Genomic DNA, 25,175 nt, shown 5'->3' on the forward strand with positions numbered 1-25,175 from the left:
TATACTTTAATAAGCAAGAAATTTTAATTAAGCCTCGGTGGGTCAAAGGAAAATTAAAGTGGGAGGGGAAAAAAAACAAAACCAAAAAAACCAACTTAGTATCCTAATTGGTTTTGACATGCTTCACAAGTTGCTGTTTGTTTTTGTTTTTTAACTCAGGAAACAATGAATAGGGAGAGAAAAAACCTGCTAAAATCTTTAGAATTTACACAATTCTATCCCTAACTACAGACAGCATTATTTGGTACAATGTGTATTTGTGGATGTACATGAACAGTATATATATTATCCGGATCATGTTGTGCTATGTACACATCTTTACAATTCTTCCTGAAGGTTAAAGCAGTTCATTAGATTTCAAAATGCGTAATCATCTTGTGTTGGCACTTGTTAGGCTCTTGTCAGCATTGATAACTGGCATGTTTTATTGCAGCCCAGTTCCAGCCAGTGTTTGCCAACTTGTAATAACAGAAGTCCAGCAATAGGTGGGTAGAGTGCAGGAAAAAAAACAGTGCCATGTTTCTCAATTGGAGACCTGTAAAGAAATCACAGTGTTAAAATAAAACCCCTCCTCATCCTCAGTTATTTTCAAGATGTAATTAGCTTTTCAAGCTCAAGAAGGTAACTAACTCTTGTTCAAGAGTTTCACATACCTCTGAACAGAAGATGGATAAATCCAAACTGATCACCTGAGAAAGACTGGAGTTAGTTCAGCACACTCAATGATCAGACTTTCTGGCTCCTGTAACTTATATTGCTTGTTGAGTGCACAGTGTGTAAAGTTTTGATTATTCACACATAGGGCTAAACACTGCAGGTTTATCACTGAAAAGTCTGTGCATTACTTACTGTGAACAGTAGGAACAAATGGCACAGCAGTGCTTAGCAAGCACTGACACCACAGCCCCCAGTCACACTGAGCTGGTTTGAAACCAGCTGTGGCCCCTTCTCAACCAATTCCCTGCCCAGCACTCACTTGGGAGGAGTCACCAGACTTAGAAAAGCTTTTGCCTTCCAAAAAAGCAACACAGCCAATTACTTAAAATATTTGTCAAGAGCATTGTTTCACTATAGCTAAGTTCAACATGGCAACAGAGCTGAGGTTAGTTAAGGATACTCTGGAGTGTTACTCACAGTTACTCCCTTTCTCCAAGACAGGAAAAAAAAAGTCAGTTGCATTAACAATTCTTGCACTCCAGTCATAGGCAGTTGTACAAGACTTTCTGTTCCTTTGTTTAGTCTTTTGATCAATATTAAGAATTTTTTGTGCTTAATTCATACTGGAGAAAGTTCCTTTCAATCAAAGCATTTCTGCAAAAAGGACTGCAGAATGAATTTGTCACAGATGGAACCTTCCCCCACCCCCAATGTTTACCAAAGGGTAAGAAAGGAACTCTCTCCTGTACAACTGTGATTAAAAAAACTACCCAGCAGAGAATGTAGTGAGCTGCTCAGGCCTGTACAACCCCTCTGAACTACATACAGTGCCATATTTCTGTCCCTGTGAGTTATGTATGCTGTAGATAACCAGTAAATATGGATTTGGGGTTTGCCAGCCAAATGGGTCAGAGCAGTTTTTTTGCCAAACCAATCATTAAGAAAAGGCAGCTTCAACATGAAGTTCTGTTTTGCTTTGAAAAGCAAGAGTGGGAAATTATTAGCTCATGGAGGAAGTTTTTCCTTGGCATACCCAAGATAAAGTGACCAAAGGCCAGGGATTTAAGGGCCATGCTTTAATACAGAGCTTTCTATGAGAGGTTATTGGGGGAAAAAAAAAAATCCCATTAAAACTGGGATGGGATTGTGTAAATTAGAGTAAGTATCTTGAGTCAGAAGCTCTTCAACAGGGTGGCAAAAAATGCAACTATCACATCAGCCACTCTCAGGTCAAAACTTGTCCAAGCTCTCAGATATGCCACAGTTCAGTTTCTAAGTAGAGCACAGCTGTTTTTATGAAGCTATTCCCAAGCCTTCCTCACTAAAGATGTTTTTTAAGCTGCTGAAGAGAACACCACCTTTCTTGATATTATTGACAGGTAATATCTCAATTTGATGCTTTCTGCTGTGCCAGGAGACTTTTTGTTAAAACTTCTATAGATACCTGAAACAAACCCTTCTCAGTGGTTCCTGACAACCTCACTGAAGTCCCATGTAACTCCTATGTGCAAAATGCCACCAACATCTGCAAGATAATCCACAACTCCTGAGATAACAAGACTTTTAAGATGCTTTTAAGATTCTAGTAAGTGTTCTTCACAATAATGAATATCAAGGAATAATCACCCCCTTTTATTACAGCTCCAGTAACCTCTAAGTGCCATTAATAAAGCAGGATGAATTCTGATAAAGAGAAGTTCAACTTCTGAACAGCATAAAACACAAGAATACAAGAGAAGCTCCCCAATTTTGGCAGAATGGCCTGTCAAGTGCACTTAAATTCTTTTAGTCTTTAGTACTGCATACAGCCAAAGAGCTCCACTGAGATCATGCAGCTGAGAAGAATGGTTTGGGGGTTTCTTTTTGCTTTTGAGGGGGAGAAAAATAGTTCAGCAACACTTAAGCAGGAAATCCTCAACTCAGGTAACTGACTTGTCTTAAGAAGGATACTTACCCTGAAAAAAGTGAAGCTACTAGCTGCTGAATAAGTGTCACTCAAAAGCAGTTTCTTGGCTTTTTCTTACACAGCGGGCAACTTTTCTTTTAAATTCTCCATTTCTGTCTTCTCTCCATTCTTTCTGTAATTGAATAGACAGCTTTCAGATGTCAGTCCTACAACAAGGAGTTGTACAAGCTCTAGGAAGATTCTTGGTGTTTATGTTTTCAGACATTAGCCATCTAGTCAACACCTAAATTTGCTTACAATCATTGAGCTACTCACTGAAAACCTGTAATATTCAGAACTTTTCAAAGTCTGCTCTGGGTTTCTGTGCCAGCTGCTCACAAGACAGTGAGGATGTGATTTTTCCCCTTGGATTTCGGGCACTCTCAAAGACTAACCCGGTGGCTTACCAGTATTTCACATTGTCTGTGCTAAAATCAATTTGCTTCAGCCTGCAAAGTAGCAGCAAACTCAACCTGTAGACCACAAGCTGTTATGTGTTAGAGTCTTTAACTGCAGTGGTGAAAAAGGCACACAGGTACTCTGGAGGCAGCAGTTACTCTGAGAATTTTTAAGACCATTTCAGTTCCCTTCAATCTAGCCAGGACACTTCAGGACAGAAATACAGAAGTCACAGTATGCAGAAGAGGCACAGCAGTGTCCTTCAAAAGCAAACACCTCCTAGTTAGATCTGGCTGTAAGATATTGGCTCTGTGACAAAGACCTTAGGAGAATACTCAGCTCACCTACAGGGCTGGCTGGTCTGTGACAGGGATCTGATTTCAGAACTGCAGAGATAAGAGCCAAGATAAAGATGAGCAGGAAGATAAGGTAAGAGGGAAGTCTGAACCCAGAGATGCACACATCAAGGTATCACAAAAACCTACATGAGAAAGTGCAGCCAGGTTTGTTTTGTGCCAGGCTCACAGTGAGCTCAGATGAAAGCACAGGAGCATCAGCTGTGGTTAAGATTGATGTGCTGGGTACTGCCTTCCAATCAGAAGTAGTGGGGAAAACAAAGAAGCCCTTATTTCATGAAGTTCTACAGTTCTTAGTTTCTGATACAAGCAATGTATTCTTACTGCAGGGGTGAGGGAAGGGGTTGAAAACCCCCACATTGTTCCACCTGAGGCAATCTAGCACAGAACACCTTTTCACCCCCACTTGGGGTGAAGGTTGCAGTACATGAGTGATAAATGGCATACCCTAACACCCATCACCTCCAAGCTCACTTAAACCATCAGCACATTGGAGAGCCCAGCTTGTCTTAACCTTCCTATGAAAGCACAAATAAGGCTACTAATTAGTTTGTTCTTTTTCAGCAATTCATGCAGCAAACATTTGGATCCTTGGACTGGGACACAGGACAGTTTACACAAGATGGCTTAAGGCCAAGAAAAGCATTGAATTTGTGCCCTCTGAGCTTCAGAGCCTTAGTTTTTGCTTCTACTTTTTAGATTTGTAGTTCTATGAACTGTTCAGAATTGAATAGCAAGCAGAGTTTCCAATTTGACAGCTGAATCTCCAAAAATCTAATTTTAGGTCATGAACTGTTCTATTTGCTTTTAAAAATATCTATTCAGGTTCTTGACCCTCATTTTTCTCCCACTCCAAGAGACAGTACTCCAACATGCACAGTTCATTTTTCCTGAAAGCAGGTACATCCCATGCTCTTATAATCCTGTGAACTGCCTGTAACACCTAATTCACTAGTCTCACTTAAAAGCAGAAACTAATGACAGCAGACAAAGTATCTTATAGTAACTCCCAAATTTTACTGCTGTAATAAACACAGGAGCTGCTGATTCTTTATTACCCTGATAAGTATGTTTTCTGCTAATATGAAGAGATATACAGTCCAGTAGAAGCCAACTGCTCAAGCAGCACTTTAAAAGTTCCTTGAAACATGTAATGCTGCAGGCAGAAAAATAGTTTCTAGCACTCAAAGTGATGCCTCACTGCTATTTTCACAGTCAAATTTGCATTTTTTTGTTCTTTCATGCTGGGCTAGAAAAAGCTGTTTTCATTTCTGACATTTGCCCTAAAGCAAATTAATTTTCTGCCAAGGAAAAATGCAAAATAATAAAAAACCCACTCCTGAAGTACTTGTCAGAGTGGGACACAATACAAAAAGTCTGATGTCAGGAAGGTGACAAGCACAGCTAAAAGCATGTGCTTTCTCCAGGGTTAGGGCAGCTACAGTCAACATACAAGAGTTTGTTAACTGAGGAATTTTAACTGCACTTTTAGTATTTCATTAATAACTTGCTCCTCCCAGTGCTCTCAGCAGGAAATGTCCATATTTCCTGGGTGTCTGTTTCCACCAGTAACACAAAAAGGTTAAATGAGGAAGTTGTTCACTACAACTTTTTGTTTTCTGTTTTCTTCCCATTAAATTTGTTCCACATGTCTATTCTCATGATGATTTTTCAGCAGAGTTCAACCATCTTTGAAAATACTCACAACATAGCAGATCAAAGGCTCCAGGAAACTACTAAACTCCCACCCACTTTGGGAAGCTATAGTTTGGCTGACAGAGCAGGTTAACATTCCTTTACAAAACTCTGCATCTCACAATTCCCATCTCCTTCTTTCTCACTCCCACAGTTAAAGTTCTCTTTTGTGAGAAGACAACACTCACTGCTGAACTGCAATTCATGGGCATGTCAGTGTTATGTCAGATGAGCAGGGCCTGAAGTCTGCCCTTCTATGCCCTTCCAGAACTGAGACTCTTTTCTCTCCCCCCACCACAAACATTTCTCAGTCTCACTGTTATATTCTGCTCTAACACAGCTCTTCTGGAGAGCTGATAGCTTTGTTTATACACACACAGAGCACAGGCCATTCTCCAGAATACTGTGCTGCATCAAACACTTGCATCTCACACCTGCAGATTCACCCTAGTCTCTGACTGTAAATCAGATCATTTTTCCTCACTCCTGAGCCAGTCAGTCTAGTCTGGGACAACCCTCCCTGTTCAGTTGAGGATATGATGCCCAGTAAAGCCTTGGAGTATCTTCTCAGAGCACAGACCTACACAGTCAAACCTACTGCTCTAATCCATGGGACAGGAAGACTGTTCTAGAGAAGTGAAAAAAACTTCCCAGGGCTAATTAGTAATTCCATCTGACAACATGACTGCTTTTCCCAACACAATGGCAGCCTTAGCCTGTGATAGAAAGGTTCTTCCCAAAGTTACTGTTTGCTAAACTAGAGACAGAACTCCATTGCAAGGTTTCTACATTGAAGCCAATGGGCAGACCAAGGAAAGTCTTACCGCTGCATCAACATTAGCAGGAGAATCACCATTGGGATCTGCCAGCATAGAAATAACACTAATCATTATAGTTTCCACTGTGTGAATGGGAAGCCAGCGTTCCTCAGGTTTTTCATAGCCATATTTGTCTTCTCCAGGCTCATGAAGAATTGAAATGCAGACATCACCGTTCTTGTCAACTACAAAATAGAACAAGGCATATTTCAGTCATGAACAACGTGCTGGCATTTCTTCAGGACACTCATGGAACTGTTCGTCTTCATTCCAGCTAGTCTGAAACACGTTAGTGAAGACACTTTATAAAGAAGGAAAGTAATTAACTATTGGAGAACTTAAACTGTAATAAACAGGGCTTGGTGGAAGCCTGAATGTGCCTGGACTCCTGACAGAGAGGGCACATGGGGAAGCAGGACTCAGTCTAACATCATGCTGCAACTCTCAAGACTATTTATTTAGACAGGCTTCCACTACAGCTTTTTCTGTTAAGTTCAGCAAACTTGAGAGTGACTTTTTTCCACAGCAACAGCATCAGCTGGATATTACTGGAACATACTGAAATATGATTTAAACTGCTGGAATTAGAAAGTGCCTGACAAGTACTCTGATATTTCCAGAGCTGAACTGACACAGCATTAAAATATTCCTTGTCCTTTTGATGGGAGCACTGTCTCCTCCCACCTTTCAACATCTACAGTTCCTGAAGTTGAAGAATATTTCTCTTTCCCAGTAAAACCATCTTCCATTTTATTTTACCTTCCCATCCAATCTCCACCAGTCCATAGGTGAGACATTATAAGTTTCCTTTAGAGGGACTAAAAGATTTTCTTTGCTTCACTAGATGAGGACAACCTCGGGCCTTCTATACTGAACTGCCAAGTCAGGAAAAGCAAGATGAAATATTTGAAGGTATAACAAAAGGCAGCTATAGAAGTCACATTTCTCCTTAGACTAGAATTTTGCACTCAGGAAAAAAATTAAGAAAAAAAATCCCTGAACAATTACCAAGAATGCAAGAACCTACTCAGAATAGCTTCTGAAAATACTCTTAAAGTATTTTCATACCCTGCCATTGTTATTACTTCACTATTAACTGAAGATGGCAAAGTAAAAGCGGAGTTTCACATTTCTAACATGAACAGAAATATATTTGTCTTCACTGCATTTTAGTTCTGAACTGTAAAAAAGAAATTGAAACTTTGACATTTCTTACCATTCGGATGCCAGATTTCTGTGATGAATTTCATTTTTGGCGGCCTCAGTGGGTAGTCTTTTGGAAAAGTAAGATGAGCCTTGAAAACACCACCTTCACTGGGGAATCAAAAATATCTTAGTAGAGTTTCTTGTAAGCTTCAGCTGAAGATCGGAACTTACTGATGTTCTAAGTTTACACCTCACTCAACTTAACATCCTGTTGGTAATTAACAGTATCAACACTTCCATATGCAATGTTAAGAGTTTCTACATTGAAAAGATTCTTTCACAAGATACTGCTAGTTCCCCAACATGATCTTTTTTAGAACTAGGATGATGTTCCAGAGGGGAAAACCATGGGGGTGGGGGAAAAAAAAAATTCAAAAAACTGCCAAGGAATTTACCATCTGGAATCACAACTTACATTTTTTCCTCCCAGTACATTTATTAACAGGAAAAAAAAAGGTATTGCCAATAACTGCCTTTCTCAAGTCCAGCTCAGCAGACACCCATTTTCCTCTGTTAAGAGACCTCAGTCCTAATTTTGTGATCTCAGTCTCCAGCAGCGAGCCCCAGGGAAAAACTGCAGAAAGCTCTGGCTGTGTCTAGAGCATTAAATGTAAAAAGACTTCCAATGCCATCTTTTCAACACCAAGCTAAAGTGATTCAGGCATGACAGTGAGGTGTTCTGCAATAGTTACCCACTCAACTGGAAAACAATAATAAACAAGAGACATCCAGGTTTTATGTGGAATTACAGTACCTTTTGAGAAATGGGAAGGCCTGTATTAGATGGAAAGGTTTATGGATGGAATACTTTGCTAATGTCAATAATATAACATTTGTCATGCTACTGTCATTTTTTCTAACTGAAGGCTGTAACAAAATTTGGAAAAATTGCAAAGGCAGAACACAAACTGCAACACAAACCTCCAAAGAAGATGGCATGGATGCACAGTGACAAGTTACTCCTCAGCAGCCACACAGACAAAAGAATTGGTGAACACAAAACTGTTCAGTGCAATTCTTTTCCTGTATTTGTAAAGGAGTAGGAGTCTCTAAAGTGCACTGGCTACTGAGAAAAATAACATGTTTTACCACCACTAACCAAAGAGGTGCAATTCCAGCAGGTGTCTCAAAAAAAAAAAAAAAAAAAAAAAAAACAAAAACCAAAACAAACCACCAAACCCCAAAGAAACACCCCAAAAAGCACTGTCTTTAAGTAACTTGGCTCTTTGAAGCAGCTGACAGGATTTGAACCCACAGCATTTATTTTTTAAAAGGTTTAGAAAAGGCAGGCAGTTTCCAAAGAATCCTTCATCCCAGGAGAGATAAGAATTCCAGAAACACTATTTTAACATCCATAATGTCAAGACAAAGGAGGGCTAGATTGCGTTTGTTGATAGCCCCAAACCAGTCCAACCCCTTTTTTTCTTTTTTCAAACTGAAAAAGTCCTTCTTTCCCTTTTTAAAGAAGCAGATCCTGAAGCTACTAGGCTGTAGTAGGCACCCCTGGTTTAAAGTGGATATACATTAGATATCAGTTAACGAAATACAGTTGTCAATTAAGGGAGATCCATGCCATTTTTAGCACTATTCCTGATGAAAGGGCTTCTGTCAGTAGAGTAATGCACTAAGTCTAATGTTTTTTCAAGTAAACTCAGAATAAATGAAGTGAGACCAGGAATGAGACTGATGTCTGAAAATTGTTTAAGGTAAACTATTATATATGACCATCCTTATCAAACAGCCCAGGGAAGAAGGATTCAGTGTAATACTACCCTGAAAAACAGCAAATGGGGACTGGAACAGAAGAGTTTCTTCCCTAAAAGCCTCAAAAAAAAAGAGCTCAGGACTCTATAAAAGTGGAGTTAAAAACCACTATTGCAATTTTTAACACCTAAGATGACAATTAATTAGAACCAGCATTTCTTTATTGACAGTATTTATAAAATAGCCATGAGAATATAACAGAACCACAAGACTGTTTAGAAAAGGTCAGCAGAAGCTGGAGAAACCATTTCATGCAAGACATGAGAACCACAGTGCAGTGAGCTTGAGGAAAAGCCAAGCTATTTGATTACTGGGTTTAAATACTTATTCCAAGTCTACTGACAGACATAGAGAACTTCATGCTGCAAATGTCACTAGGCTTTTTGTATCAGTAGTTTAGCACTGCAACAGCTTAATGAAGAGAACAGAGTTCATCTTCAGGAGTACACTCTAAACTGACCTCTCCTGGGCACAGAACCTTTTCCCAGAAACTGGAGTAGATGATCACCCCCCAAGATACTCAAGGTCACACCTGAAAGTTCTCCCATCTCAAACTGACAGGATTTGAAGCTAATTCCATGAACTGCTGCTGTTTCCTCCAACTACATCCCACTTGAATTGCATACTTTCCTACCTTCCCAAGCAGGAAGTTGTAATGGTTTAACATAGCACTATCAGCTGAACTACAGCCTCCCAGCAGCAACAGCAAACAGTGGATTTTATCTGCCTTACTTGAATATGAAAGAAAACAGAAACTGCCTCTAAGTGTACCTATTCTCTTTCTTTTCCATACAAGTACAAAGAGATCAGTGTTGCCTTTTCCCAAGGGAGCAAAGCAGTTTAGAACTTCTACATAGCAAATCCAGCTATTTACACATATTCTGCTAGCAACAGAAGAGCATTACCTAATTTAGCACAAAGGTTTTGGTTAGTTTCTATTCAGTAGGAGCAAACTAGAACTAGTAAATCCGAGTTCACTTAAGTTTCTGTATAAGCATCAGTACTTACTATAGTGTATCTGGAGGACCAATAATAAGGACTTCCCATCGATAAAGATCATTGTCATCTATTAAGCCCGCTGAAAAGCCTTCCACTGGATTTTTGTTGAGCTCTGTGTAGGAAAAAGAATTTAAGAGTAACTTTAGGTGTCTATAATACACATCTGCTGGTTTTGCTCCTGTGTCCATACATGACCAAAAACCCCACATTTGGCACAAGGACTTACAGCCTGAGTGGGTCACTCAGCCCCCACCACAAACATTTCTGACAGAGCTGGGACCATGCCTGACCCCAAAACTCTAAGTGCAACATGAACAGAAGGGCCAGAACAACACACAGCTATGTGACATGGTCTCCTAAACTAGATCCCAAGTGTTTAAGTCAGGAAACAGGCTTTCTAATAATAAAATAGCTTTACAAGAACCCCAAGGAGCCAGCTTAAACTAAAGTCTGTCTAGAACTCTAGAAAATGTTAACAGAAGACCAAAGTCAAATTATGTTTTTATTTAAAAATAACATTCTACTTTAAATTTTTTTCTCTGACTCTGAAAGCATTTGAGACCTGTGCCAGTGAATTCTGGAGACAATGATTTATTATATTTTGAACTAGTACAAAAGAATATAGAAGATAAGCTGCAATGCTGTTCAGGTATTTTATTTCTTCCTTTTACTTCACAGTTTTTTCCATCAGTAATAAGCAATAGAACATTCTAAATGCTGTATGAATTATGTTATAGGCTACTTCATACAGTTACTGCCAGATAGAGGCTTCTCTGGAAATAGCTGCACACAAGTCACAGCTAGGTCTAGACTCCACTAAACTTCTGTTTTCAACCTGCTCCAGGAAAAAAAAAAATTTAAGATTTGGAATCAAACACTTCAAATGAGTTTTGCCTACAGTGAAGTGGTGGGGGTAGGAAGGTGAAAACATCTATTAACTGACAGCTTCAGATCAGAAATTACATTAAATGCCATATTTATGCCAAATTCGAATTCTTCATCCACCATTTCCAACAGCACATACAAAGTCCTGATAGATCTTGGGTACTTAGCATATTGGAAGGAGGAAAGAAGTTAACTGCTTCAACTGCTTAGTAATTTCCAGATTAAATTAAGAATGGTAGTTATTGTGAGGGGAAAAAAAAAAAAAACAAAAAAAAAAAACAAAAGACAAAAACAAAACCCAAAAAACCCCAACCAAACCAACAAACTAAAAAACCAACCATACTTATTTTATAACCCATCAGACTCTATGCAGTCCTCATTATTCTGTTTCACAGCACAGTTTGTCTACATATTTCTGTTTTGTAAACCTAAAAGCTGCAAGACTTAAGTTCAGAGGGCCTTATAATGCCCTCAGGTACATGCAGAGGAACTTCAAGTGGGAACCCTGTACCTCTCTGGAAAAAAAAAAAGTGTCATTAAGTCCAAACTGATTTACCCACAGGTTTGTAATCACTAGTGGCCAGCTAAGTTCTGAATCATTTGAAGTTTGGCTGAAAAAGGCAAGAAGAAACAACTCCTCCTACACAGAGGAGTCTAAGTCCACACTGGGAAAACAAAGTGCTCAGTTCATGTGAAGGACCAAAGTTCTAAAGAGGGCAGGAACATCAACTTTGGTCATTACTAATTTAGTCAAACTTATCCACAAAGATGACTCAATTCTAAAATCCCAAGGAACACAGTGAAAGGGGTTTTCGTAGGAGCTATCAGAAGGGTGTAATCAGGAGGGGAGGTGAGCCATCCAGTCCACAAGGTACAAGACAAAGATTTGGGTACTGAGCCCAACCATGTTTTTTCCAGACAATGCCTGAAAGAAAAGGCAACATCACAGGCTCTATAACCAAGATACAAACCTCAAACCCAAAAGCTGCAGCATGGCCATGCCTCATCTAAGCAAATCAGTTTTCAGACTCTGGCACGTATGAAACTTTGTGGAAACAGCTGCACAAGCTTGAGTAACTACTTAATCTTGGCTGAAAGGGCAGATAGCCTAGGTGAGCATCTCACACTAAGAGAGAGCTTCACCAGTCCCTTACTACCTCCTTAAGAAAAAATTTCTTTTTATTGAAAGTTCCATATCAGTAGCTGAATATAACCTGCTTTTTCAAGCAGGATTTCATTTTTTAAAATTACCTATTGCTTGTGAAAAAAGCCATCTCTGCTTAGGACATTTACATCATCCTTTCAGATATTATTAGTACTGCAATACAGAACACCCACCATAGTAACTACAGAAGTCAGAATGCAAATACTAGGTTTCACTATCTCACCTAAGACTTTCAAACTTGAACTTAAGCCTGTGAAAACCAAGTCCCACCATTTCTGCATTTTCACAGAGACAAAAGGATTTGTGCAGAGTTCTGTGTGAACTGCTGTAACTCAAACTGCTCACATTTAGCTTCTTTATTGTTTGCAAGTTATCACTGCTCACTGATAAGACTTTAAAGGCTGCCAGAACTCAAGACGGAAAAAATTCAGAATGTTTCTCTCTATTTAAATATGTCACATTATTTCCAAAGCCAATATACACATTTTTTCTCTATTTCTTAATGTGTGCTATTTCAATTTCTTTCTACATCTGTCTCAGCCTCAAACAACTTTATTCCTAAGTAGTTCAAAACATTTTTCATGTATTTATTCCCAAAGAAAGACAGCTCTTACACTCCAACTCACACCGAGGACCATGTAGCACTATATTGCAAGAGAACTTGTGAGAAGAAGTAAGATTCCTGGATGCCAACTTCTTTAACGTAGAATATCTGTAAACTGTATGAAAGGGACAATTATTAACAAAAATCTTCAGTTAAAGCAGTTTTCTTAGTGGATATTGCCTATAAAGCTAATGAGCACATTACTTCTTTTACAGGAGGTGGCATCAGTCTCGGCTTGTGAAAAGGTTATTTTCCTTCCATGACAGCAGTATTGAAGCACATCTCAAACAGCTGCTGATTGCAAAAATACTCTGAGGAAAAACAATGAATATAAGCTCACACACCTTCTCCATGAGAGGTATGCAGAATTATCAACAGCAATTTAAAAACAAGCTCTTCTATCCAGATTATTTATGTTAAACTAAACAACATGGCTGGCAGGCAGACAAAAAAGGAAGTCTCAGGAAAGTTCTGCACTGAGACATGAAAAGCATCATCCTTGGCTGCTTTACCATGGATAGCCAATAGCTGTACTCATTAAAACCTGCAAAGGCCAAGGCCCAAGGTTTGTTTGGCTTTGTTTTTTTTCCCTGGATATAGTCAGTGCTGTGTATCAGGAAAGTTAACCAGTGGTACCACCTGTCTCTTGCCTCTCTCTTCACTAGCTGAGCCTCGCACAGTAGTGAAATCCATGCACCAAAATCCCAAAGGAACAGCGATGCAGGCAGGGCACGAAAGGAACACACACACACGGCTCAGTGACACAGGGCTGCTGCCAGGCCGGTGTCACTGTCACTGCCCAGCCACCGAGTGACACTGACTGCACCCGGGGCAGGGGACACCTGCTCCCTGCGCCTGCCAGTCCCCGCCCACCACAGCACTTAACCGCTTGCAGCCTGAACACGAGCTCCCTACAAAAACATGTGCATAAAGCAAAGGATTCCGTTCCCAACAAGCTCAGTGCAGGTCCCCTACAAAGCCCTGCTGAAAAACTGCCCTGGAAGTCCTGGAAAAGCAGAGAAGCCAGACACACCTATGAAGAATTGGATCCTTCCACATTATTTTTCCAACAGCTTTACTTTGAGATTTCTTGTTCAGCTAAAGATACGCTATACTTTTTAAACATACATGAGTACATTAACATATTTCCATCATGTCCATGCCTAAGTGCCATTTACTTGCAACTACTATATATTAAAGTCTGTGGTTTAGCATTTGTGACAATATTTCTTTGCATTTCTGATTATTTAATATAATAGGCATTTTTCTACCCAATAAAAGAAAAAAAAATCCAAAACATTCTTACACTCAGTCTAGAAGCAGTTTCAGGTAGAGCCCTGTGCAGACCAAGCAGCAGCTGACAGCCAAAGCAGCACACACCTGGACAGCTGCCAAGCAGCAACATACTTGGAACAGAATCCAGTGTCTGCTTATAAATTAGACATTCAGTTCCTTTAATCCCAGTCCCGAACCTGGGATTAAATCCAATACCTGATTTGGGAGGTGGAGAAGACTAAAGGACCTTAATCCAACAGAGTTGTTTAAATCCAGAACAGATTTTAAAGCCTCATGGCTCCCTTTCCACATGATCTGCCATACAACACACTGTCTGTCTCCCTTTAGCTCTTACTAAAGCAGAACTAAGTTACCATTGCCTTAAACTTGAGCCAACACAGTACCATGGGCTGCACTTCCAGTTTCAGTGTTTAGTTTACATCAAGCTACTGATGTTCCCACACTCACTGAAACTGCCTTTATATAAGCCAAGAGATTTCACCAATCCCAGAGCAAAACAGCATCAACAAAAATGACTAAGCAGAACGAGCCCCACAGCTCCATGGAACAGCTATGTATGGCATCCAAACTTTTCAGCCTGATGTCTCACCCAGCCAGCCACTGCATATGAACTCTTTGAGTATTTTAAGCTACATTACAGTACAAAGCTTTCAAAAATATGAGCTCCTATATTTTTTTAATGGCAGCCTCTTTAAAGAGTTACACGGTGTTTGAGTTTTGTGAAGCCAGTGGATAGAAAAACAACAGAAAAACAGACCAGGGAGCCCAAGTCCCTGGCTAAGGCTTCTGGATAAACCATCTAGCCGGCTTACACAGCTCTTAGAGCAAGCACGCCATATCAGCACTTTCCATCTGCTGCACCTTAGACCTGCATTGTCTTCCTTGCTTTTCGTGAGGCTCAGCACCAGTTCAGGAGCTTCTAAAAACTGTTCACACTGAAAACCTTCATTCTAGACTCTCCTTCTCTGTACCCCACACTGTGACTTCAAAATAGTCCTATTACTTCACTGAGGTCAGCTAGGATTTCCAAAACTTTGCTGCCTGCAGGACCCAGCTGTACATCTCAGACTTTAGAGAACCAGGGCTGAGATTATGATAAAGTAACATGATCTCTATGTGGAGATGCATTCCCCAAACTCTCCATTTAATCTGCTTTCATCATGTTCTGTCTTGCTCCACAAGCTCATCCAAGAAGTTCAGACAAAACGTAGCAGAAAATATGCACACACTCCTGATAGCCACTGTGGGAGTGACAAACAGACAACACTTAGAACAGATCAAGTCTCTGAAGGGCACTGAAATTATTTTGAAGGGAGACTAAAGTAGTAAAGACAAACCTGTCTTAAGCAGAGGTTCTACCAACCAATTCAACCAATTTCAATCGAAGCTATAGGTTTGACTTTAGCCTGGCAACTAATGCCCAGTGCTCCACAAATCACTCCTTCTTAATAAGGGCAGCATTTTAGACTTCTAGAAAAGAAATTCTCTGAGCTCAGAAGATTTGTAAGAAAGGCTGCTCAATTAACACTAACAATCAAGCTGCATCTCAGAACAGTGCTATGCACCTTTGTGTACTGCTTCACTTGCCATGGCCTCAGCTATACCTGTGACACCTTCCTTAGATTTCCACATTGAAGCAGATTTTGAAAGGACAGAGGACAAGGTTGGAGGTTTCTTGTTTAATTTTTGGTTTTATTCCCAGTCAAATTTCTAGCCATGACCACAGCTCAGCTTTGCAAACAAGTGGAAAGTAGCACTAGCCCAAAGTTCCTAAAACTGTCACTACAAGTATGAGGATTAAGGTACCAGAGAAAATTGAATTAATAGAGATTAGAATTATTTCATGAGTAAGATATCACATTATTCTAGAATTAAAAACTGAGTTTCTTGATTCTGTATATTCTGTAGCTCCATGGTCACAGAAGTCATGGCACACCTGGAGACAGACAATTGGAAGGTCAAGTTAGCTATGCAGTGGAAAAAACTGAGTCCTACAGAAGCTTGCAGATCTTTGGTATGGCCTTGGTTCTTATGGAGGTCCCCATAATCCCTTAACAGGTGACATCAGCAGACACTGCCAATGCTCCTTTAGATTTCTCTCCCACAAAACCAGCTCTTTGTGTCATCTAGAGCACAGATACCCAGCAAGTGATCTAACCTGGCAGCCCAGTTTACCCAGCCCAGTCTGTTCCCATGCACCATTTCACCTGAGTCCTAATGACAGGCAAGAACACTCACAATGTATTTTGAGGCATTTCCTTTCTGCAGCAGTCCTCATACATGGACCCTTCTCTGTACATACACTCAAGCCAGTCCTTTTCCACCACCCCACACTATAGAAGGAAGATCTGCTTCCCCCTCCCTCAATGCATTTGCCATTAAGCAAATATCTAAACTCAGTACCTTAAGTTACTGTGGACCACATTGTGCCTACTAAGCCCACAAATCTTTTCTTTCAAAACAAATGTGGTGTTCAAACTACTTTCCTGCCCGAATCACTGGAAATACAAAACATACTCATCTGATGAAAACCTTTGAATGCCACAGCATTGTTTGGAAAGTTATGCTACCAGAATTAAGGTTCTCAGCAGTAAGTCCAGAATATATGTTCAAGTTACCATCAGTCATGTAATTTTCCTAGAAAGCAAGACAAAGTGTTTCCTGAACAGCCTTCTTTGACTAGACTGCCAGAAGCATGCTGTGTATCCCACCAGACCAGAATCCAGCTCAGCTGCACCACCCAGGTTAAAATGGAGATTGAATAAGGTCTATTAAAAGACCACAACAAAACCATGCTCAGTAAGTTCTGAGTTTTGAGGGGAAGTGTTATGAGGAAGGGAAAAGCAAGGAAGAACCCTGATTTGGAAACCTACATGTAAAAGGAAGCAATTATGTCACCAGGGAATATTCAGTGCTTTGCCCACAGAGTCACCTGCAGCACAGAACCACGTTCATCTATCATACCCAGTGTGACAGAAATGCCACCTCCACTTTGTCCTCCATGTCTGATGCCTGCTTCCACTCTTAAGAGTTAGACAAGCATTCAATGGGTATCTGCATGTGCCTGTATTTGAGATGGTCATCCTCAGCAGCACTCAGGAGATCTTATCAGGTAAGTAGTTTCTGAGACACCATAATTATGTCATCCCAAGGCAGGTGTCAAAAACAGGTCAGATGGTTCACTCTACACACACTTATTTCTCTCACCTACAGAGGACACTACAAGTTTCAGATACCTACAGCACACAACTGCTGGAATTTGGCAAGACAGGTGTCATCCTAGGTGCCATTAATGTAGCTGAGTTTACCATGGACAGGAGAAGCTGATTAACTTCTTGAAAGCTAATTACCAACAGACTAAAGATAAGGGAAAAAAGTTCCATCCAAGTATCTTCTGAGCAGTCACATACACATTAATCATGGAACAGCACTCCTGCATATAGAGTCAAGGATTCTAGGATGTGTATGGTTCACAGACAAAAACAGGACACCATTAGAAATCCACAGAAAAGTCTCTATGGCATGCCTATGCAACAGGGAGATGTTAACATCTAAGTTATTGTGCAAGTCAAGGACAATTTTCCAGCTTGTTTTCTCTCCTGCTTATAATATGAATAACAGGTTTGCATATCCTAACTTAAGCCACATTGTTATTTAGAATTGTTTTAAGGCATTTCTTTAAATGACTCCTGACAGCACCATCTTCTAGATCAGCATCAAATGCCAGCCAGCTAAAAAAACAGCCAGCTTGACCTATGAGGTGTATGATGACAGTACAGAAATACATTTGCCTTAACAATCCATACACAGGGGGACTGTAAGTGAAAACCTTTACAGAGGTTTTCTATCAAAAAGTCTATCATTATTCTAAACTCATACAAAAACTGCTAACATTTCTGTCCAGGAGAGCAGTTATTTTTGTGGAACCCCATTCCAATTAGATTGCTATACTTAGTGTTCTTACAAGGTCTGGATATCTGATCTCTGCTCCAGCTGATATGCCTTGGACTTGAGAGTAGGAAAGAAAAGCAAGTATGAGCATTTACACTTTAGGGTGGCCTAAAGCTCAAGCCTGCTAGAGACTGTAAGTGAAAGATCTCATCAAGACCAGACTGACAGATATGCACACATCACTGAAAAGGGAAGCACAGAGTAGATGCAGCTTGGTGAGAGCAAAGGCCTGCATGTGAAGTATTGTCCTGATTCTGTTCCCTCACACTGGAACAAAAAATGGACAGGAGAGTTTCAGCAGTCACATGCCCCCCTCCTCACACGAGCCACCTGCTCTCCTTTTTCCAGGCACCCAAGTCTGCACAATCATTTTAGTATTTGGTTAGTTCTTGCTTTCAGAACAGCAGCCACCTTTCAGATCAGTTCCACTTCATTAGAACCCCATCTCTATGCTGGGAACAAACTGTTGTATTTTACATCAAAACAGAGGTTGATTAAACACACTACAGGAAGAAAATTTAGCAGAATGCCTATGTGAGGCAAACAAGTTTCATCTACAAAGGTCACTTATTTTCAAACTGTTTAACATAGGGCTTTGGGGGAACTAAAAACCAACTTGTACCAACCACAGAAGGGACCAAGTAACCCTATTTTAATTGAATATGCACGTATTGTTCCAAGTCTGTATTGCAATAAAAAGAAATCTCAACGATATACAGAAAAGTTAAAGCGAAATCAGCTAAAATTACATATGATTTCATCTGAAGACCATTCACTCCACTTGATTTATCCCTATCAGTTTCTCTTAAACAAATACATAGAGAGAAAAAAATCAAGAAATCCTTAGTTTGCAGCAAATAACTACACTACTCAAGTGGGAATCAGTATCAATGACACGAGTTAAGACATTTTAGTTGGTTTTGCATGATTTAACATGTCCAAATGAAGCTCTTACCAACAAAAGAATAAATTCTGATGAAAGTATCTTCTCAAATGGTATTAATTTTGCTCCTTACTTTAGAGGATCTCCGGCAATATTCTCCCATTCCACTGTTCTCAAACAAAACAGGAATAAATCACTCTACTGCCTTTGGTGTAACTTACAATGCCTTGTTTGGAGGAAGCAGAGAAGGAAAGAACTCGGAGTTCATGGTAAGTCTGGTTCTTTCCCTGAAAGATTAGTAAGCTGACCTAGGCAGAGCCAAGGCAGTGACTCCTTGATGAAGCAGGTTATTTCTTCATCCTGTTTGAGCAAGTGGTTGAGTCATCAAGCCCTTCCATTCTGTAGTTTAGCTAAACCTCACTTTCCAAAACTGCCAGCACTCCTGAAATTTTGCTGGTGGCTGTTGTTATAAATACTCTTTTCTTTGAGGACGCAAAGTTCAGATGATTTCTGCAAGAGAAGCATGTGGAAAACTAACACGTAGCAGGCAAAGCTTGCCATTAGTCACATTTATCATGTTATTTACAGTGCAACAGAAATTCAGGCTGCTTGTGCTGTTGTACTGACTGGAGTCTGAGCAAGGCCTGTGTTTTAGCAATGATATTGTCTATAAAGTCAGCTTTAGAAAGGGAGCTTTGATAATTCTGTCAGCACAGCCTCACAAGAAGCAGGATTATCTCATCTGCTGTAACAGCCCTACGCTGCCAGGGGTTTAAGGTGACTGCTACACACATGCTGTACCTAAGTACCCCAAAAAGCATCAGACCAAAAAATTGAAGGTTATCTAAAAACATGAGTCTTCTAAAAAAAAATATGCAGGGGTGTTTAGAACTTCAGGACCACTTAAAAATGCTAAATTTTACATGTGTAGAACCTTGGAGCCCTATTTATTTAGAATATTACTGTCCATATGAACAGATCTTCACGAATGAGGAGGTAACAGGCCAAACACAAATAGTATCAAATTAATACTTCACATCAGTGCCACTCAAATGACTATCATAGACAAACTTACTGTAATCCAGGGCTCAACTGTAAACAAAGTTCTTATACACCAGCCACCCCAGAAATATGTACCTCAGCTTTGATGCATAAAGTGATCTCCACTCTGTGATTCCCTCTGTTCACTACTCAAATAGCTTTTTTTATAAAGCAAGTCCTAATTGACAAAAATTCAACTAGCTCAACATTACACAGCAAAATTCTTCCACAGAAGAAAGTAAAAACTGTTTAACTGTCACATTAAGTATTTAATACAGTTTTCCAACTTGTTAGTTTTTAATTAGACATTTCTGCTTTGAAATAGAAGTTGTATACACTTTAAACTGAAATAATGCCATGTTTCTCATGTTTAAGAAAAGCATTAGTGTGGCTTTTTCTGTATCCTAAGTTGGAGATTATTTACAAGCCAGCTCAACTTGAGCCAACAAAGGCATGGTTATTCCCATTTCCAATGCTCCCTGTTTATGTTAAAGAGGACTCGCACTTCTAGTTCCACTGTGTGCTACTGATTTAACTGCATCCTCCCTATGTGATTTTGCTGGTTGAACTAGACAAGTCTGCCTACTCTGAAGTCCCTGTGTCAGCAAGAATTTGGCAGAAAGATGAAATAAAAGTATTCCGAGCCATACCTCAGTCTGTAAAACCTTTGGGCTTGACAGTTATGGAGACTGGAAGAGAAGCTTTACACCCTGTTGTCTGCATCTCTTTTTAAAGAACATAAAATTTTGGGGCTGTAAAAAGAACAGTTTATTCTTCACCAGCTCCCCTGAGGGGTGATCTCTGCTAACCCAGTGCTACACCAATCTACTTGCCACAGACTTTTTGTAAAGTTCAGGGGAACTTTTTTTTCTCTTAGTTTTTCCTGAACTCTGCCTGAAAGAAATGGACATGGCTTCTACTTTACATTGTTATCAACACACAAAGTGCCCCTATCCCAAAAAAAAAAAAAAAAAAAAAAAAAAAAAAAAAAAAAAAAAAAAAAGTCAGAATTTTAAGATATTTCCAAGAGCTGCTACAGCTTACAAGTAAGTTGATTTTAGAGGGAACAGCATTTAATTTTACAGATATCTGTAGATACCTGATCTTCCAGCTCTTCCTAGGCTACCCTTTTTAAATGGCTTTGCTTTTAAGAGATCCCAATTTATCACTTCCTGAAGATTTCAAGTAAAAAAAAAGCAACCCCAAAAAACTCAAGAACATAAAAACTACCCAAAGTTTTTACTACCTTGAATCGTTCTTGTGCTTAAATGGGGGTGAGCACATGTCAATATAAAAACAGCTACTATGCTTAGTCCCTAAGGATCCAGCTCAGTATTTCATTAGCAAAGTCACTGTGAAGCCACTTAGAATTTAGGAGATTAAAAAATAACCCACATGTAACTTGAAGTTATATTTTGTGACTGTCATTGAATGTCCCTTCTCCCTGAGCATTATCAGCATCCAGAACATGCCACTGAAGCACAGAAGCATGTTGTACACGGTGCTGTGGTACCAGCTCCCTGCTCAAGTTACAAGCCAGCTTGCTTTACCAAAAAAAAAAAAAAAAAAAAAAAAAAAAAAAAAGGCTGCCTTCATGCAGTCATTGGAACAACTTCAGGTTATGTTGTCAAGTTTTGCTCTGTCGTTGTTTGGTAAGACCCGTTGTTTTACATCTCACTGACAACCAGCAGCCTCATCAGCTGACCTACACTTTGACAAAGTACTCAGGAATTAAAACAGCTCATTAAAGTGCTCTGTGCCAGACACCTTCTTTCCCCATAATTAAGAACCAAAGCATGCGGGGGACCAAACAGGTAGCCACCCTGAGAACTACTGTTTAACATTCCTCCCTCCTCCTGCCATTGTTTTTTTCTTCTGGCCATTGAAAAAGAGATAGCCAGAGTCTCATCATTAAAGTATTTTCATTCTCCTCAACTGCACCACCGTTGTACAAGTTTCAGATTCTCACTTCCATTTCTCTTCATTTCTGGACTTCTTCCTTCAACTTCAGATCTCTTGTCATTACTGAAGCACAAGTGTGTGATCTAATGCAATTTAAACTAGCTTAGATCAGCTAACTCCTATCCAAAATCCAACCACCAGGTACAACTTCATGACTCCCCACACTTGATATAGGGAAAAACTGCATGGAGAAGAGACTGAATATCAGTCTCACCAGGGCAAATACCACCAGAGTGGTGACTTTTGGTTTGAGGTAGAAGAAACAGTGTGGGTATTAACAAAGGGACACGTTGGAGCAGGTGAGACTTGGAAGACAGTCAGCAGTAGGGAAGGAAGATGATGAAGCTCAGCCTCTGCACTACGACTTCAAGCAGCCTGACACCAGAAAAACCAGTATCAGTCCAGTGCCAGCTCAGTTCAGATGTCACACAGAAAATAGTTTCTTCCATATGTGATAACTTTCTCAGGTCAGTTATTCCACATAGGACTTTTGAAGAGCTCAGGACTCTTCTTCAATGCTCACCATACTTCATGCACACTCCAAGTCACTTTTAATACGGTTTAAATTTCTTTTAGCACATGTAAAGGGATACCAAAGGTATTGGTATTACTTAAAACACGAAACCCCCACAATATCTACATGGTGCAAGAAAATGGCTGCAGTTAGTAGAGCTGAATCAGTAATAACTAGAAAAGCTCACCAGTACACATGAAGCCTTCAGATAAGAAAGAGCAGAAAGTTACACAGAAGTTAACCCCTAGATTTAGTAGTCTACAAATATACTTACAACCAGTCTGCTTACACAAGGTCTTAAGACCTCATAAGACAAAAAAAAAAAAAAAAAAAAAAAAAAAAAAAAAAAAAAAAAATACACCACAGAAGCTGAATACTTATTATCAAGAGAATTCAACTAAATGTTCAATTTTCTTTTGTGGAACACAATTAGTAGATTAAAAGAGAAATTCCAGACAGCTGAAGCATTCTAGGTTAGCAAATGCTTTTTAAAAATCAAGTTAGAAAGCTGCTATTCTACACTGTTGTTTTCCTTAAGGGATCATATACACGAGAGAAGCTTCACGTCACACTCAGTATGGAGCTCCTGCAGTAAGCCCACACCGAGTCGTTATTAGCTTATCTGAAAGTGCAGACACCTCACTGAGTGCCACTAATAACTTCAGCAGTTACCAGGGCATTAACAGGTGCGTGCTGATGTTCAGGACTAAGGCCACAGTATGCGATTTTTAGCCACAGTATGAGATTTTTTAAAAATTTTTTTAAGAGCTTCACCTTAAAGGGGTAAAACATTCTGTGCTAGTAGTTAACGATATTGAAGTTTCTCAAACTGATCATCAACCAAAGCCAGAAAACAGTGCTGGAGATGCACAAACACACAATCCTGTTCGCTATACCCGGTTATGCAACCTCATCTCCTTACTGCTAACAATGCTGCTTTCCACCCTTAGGCTTCCAACGACATTAACTGAAGTCTCGGGCCAAAATCCTCCACCGGGAATTCCTGTGCCACCCAGTGACTCTGTCCCTTTGTACGGCTACTCGGCCAACTCCAGACAGCGCTGGAATTGCCCGACTTTAGGTACACCTGGCACACATTTCCTGAAGTGGGTACGAAGCAATTTTTACGTAAGGGACGAAAAAGGCGACCCGATTCTCTCAAGATACCGTGCAGACCCGTGTGCTTCCTTGAGTGGATCGCCCAGCAGGCAGAGGATGCGGCGAACATGTGCAAGTGGGGGAGGGAGGGAGGAAGGGAGCGCTGCCGGCTCGTTTCCCTTTAAGTGTGGCAGCGCACACATGGAGCCGCATTGTGCGGCTCCGCGCATGCGGGGCCCCTCGGCGGGGCCGGGCCGGGCCAGCTCGGCCGCCCGCCCGGGGACAAAGGGAGGGGGCGCGGCGACACCGAGCCCGTCTGACACCCCGCTCCCCTCGGCCGCCGGCCCGGCCGCAGCACCCAGGCCCGGTCCGTCCCCCAGCCCGCTCCCCAACTCCTCCTCCCCCGCGCCCGTCCCGCCCTCTCGCCCCCGGCGGACCCCCCCGCCCCTCCCCGCGGGTCCCCCCGCAGCGCTCCCACCCGCTCCCCCGCCCGCAGCCGCTGCTGCCCGGTCATCTCCCCCCCGCCGGTGCCTGCGGAGCCCCCTGCGCTTCTCCTGACAACAAAGGGGCCAGCGGCCTCCCCCTCCCGGGCACGGGAGGTGAGGGGGAGCCGGCGAGGGGAGGCGGGACGAGGGTACCGCAGGTCCCCGCGGGAAGGGGTGCGAGTGCGTGGAGTCAGCCTGAGCCTGGAGTGCCTCGTTCCGGGGGTGGGGGATTAATCCTCCTTCTTCTCGGCGCCTCAGAAACAGCCCCCAACATCAGCCCGCACGAATCCCCCGCGCTGCGGGACGAGCTCCGGCTCGGTTTTCCCCCCGCCTCAGGGAGACGGGACCGCAAGGGGAGGGGAGGAGGACTCCTCCAGGCTCGGTACCGGGGGGCTGGGGGGCCGACGAGAGCAGCCGGCGCCACCCCGCGCTGCCCCGGCGGGACGGGAGCAGCCGAGGGGACGCTCCCCCACCGTGCCGGTCCCGCTCCCCTCCCCCGGCTCCCCTGGCAGCAATCGCCGGTCGGGCTCCCCCTCCCCCGCTCGGCCTAGTTCCCTCGGCTCCCGGCTGGGCACAGCACGGCGAGGGGGGGCCGTAATCTCCCCTTCCCCCTCACACACACACGCACACCCGCCCCCTCCTCGAGCCGGCGCCCCTTCCTTCCCCCGCTGCGGGCCGCGGCCCCTCCGAGGCCGCCCGGCCGCTGCTCCCCCGCGGCGGATCACCCGCCGCCCTCCCTTCCTTCCTCCGCCGCCGGCCCAGATACCTGCTAGTTGTCTCCGCAGTAGCAAGGCGGACTGGAGCTCCGTCATTCTCCCCCGCTCTGCCCGGGGAGGGAGTCCCAGCGGCGGCGGGGACGGCGCGGCTCCTGGCGCTGCGAGAGGTGGCGGCGAGCGTCCCTCAGCCCGTCCGCTCCGCGCCCGCCGGGGGTCTGGCTCGGCGCCGGCCGCCACAGCACGCAGGGTCCCGGGCAGGGCAGCGCGGCCGTGGCTCCGAGCCGCCCTCCGCCTCCTGCTCCGAGCCCTCAGCGCCGCCACCTCCCGCTCCCCCCGCCAGGAATTTCACCGCACTCGGGGCCGCGCAGGCGCACCCGGGCCGGCCGTCGGCCCTTCCGCGCCGCCATCTTGAGAGCGGCTGAGGGCGGGGAGCCGTGCTGGGCCGCCATGTTGGGAAGGTCCCTGCCTCCCTGAGTCAAGCCTGAGTTAGCGAGGAGGAAGAGAGAGTGCTTCATGAGGGGAATCTCCTCACGAAGGACATTTAGGGACATAAACTAAAGCACAGCAAGTTCCACCTCAACTTGAGGAAAAACTTATTTATGTGAGTGTGGTAGAGCACTGGGACAGACTTGTCCAGGGAGGACATGGGAGTCTCCCTCTCTGGAGAAATGCCAAACTGGCTTAGACCTTCCCGTGTCACCTGCTCCAGGTGCCCCTGCCTTAGCAAGGAATTAGG

At 42.3% G+C, this 25,175-nt stretch overlaps 1 protein-coding gene across 3 annotated transcripts; it reads right to left on the bottom strand.

Annotated features, from left to right (window-relative positions):
• Window positions 1-24,810, bottom strand: UBE2G1 (ubiquitin conjugating enzyme E2 G1). Of its 3 annotated transcripts, XR_008841858.1 has the most exons (7): window positions 24,490-24,810; window positions 9,849-9,951; window positions 7,087-7,184; window positions 5,877-6,055; window positions 2,612-2,735; window positions 654-689; window positions 1-535 (listed from the first exon to the last, which is right to left on the bottom strand). XR_008841858.1 is itself a non-coding variant. In XM_056506634.1 (6 exons), exons 1-5 carry the CDS (start codon window positions 24,533-24,535, stop codon window positions 2,649-2,651), a joined length of 513 nt encoding a protein of 170 aa, XP_056362609.1. In that variant the 5' UTR covers window positions 24,536-24,809; the 3' UTR covers window positions 1-535; window positions 2,612-2,648. The 3 variants fall into 3 exon arrangements, 2 of the variants coding, with proteins under 2 accessions (XP_056362609.1, XP_056362610.1); XM_056506634.1 differs by lacking the exon at window positions 654-689 and having other exon boundaries at window positions 24,490-24,809; XM_056506635.1 differs by lacking the exons at window positions 654-689; window positions 24,490-24,810 and having other exon boundaries at window positions 7,087-7,179; window positions 9,849-9,954.
• Between the last annotated feature and the right edge of the window lie 365 nt (window positions 24,811-25,175).

The sequence above is a fragment of the Oenanthe melanoleuca genome, chromosome 19 (assembly GCF_029582105.1).
Source record: "Oenanthe melanoleuca isolate GR-GAL-2019-014 chromosome 19, OMel1.0, whole genome shotgun sequence".
In the NCBI taxonomy this organism is placed as follows: Eukaryota; Metazoa; Chordata; class Aves; order Passeriformes; family Muscicapidae; genus Oenanthe; species Oenanthe melanoleuca.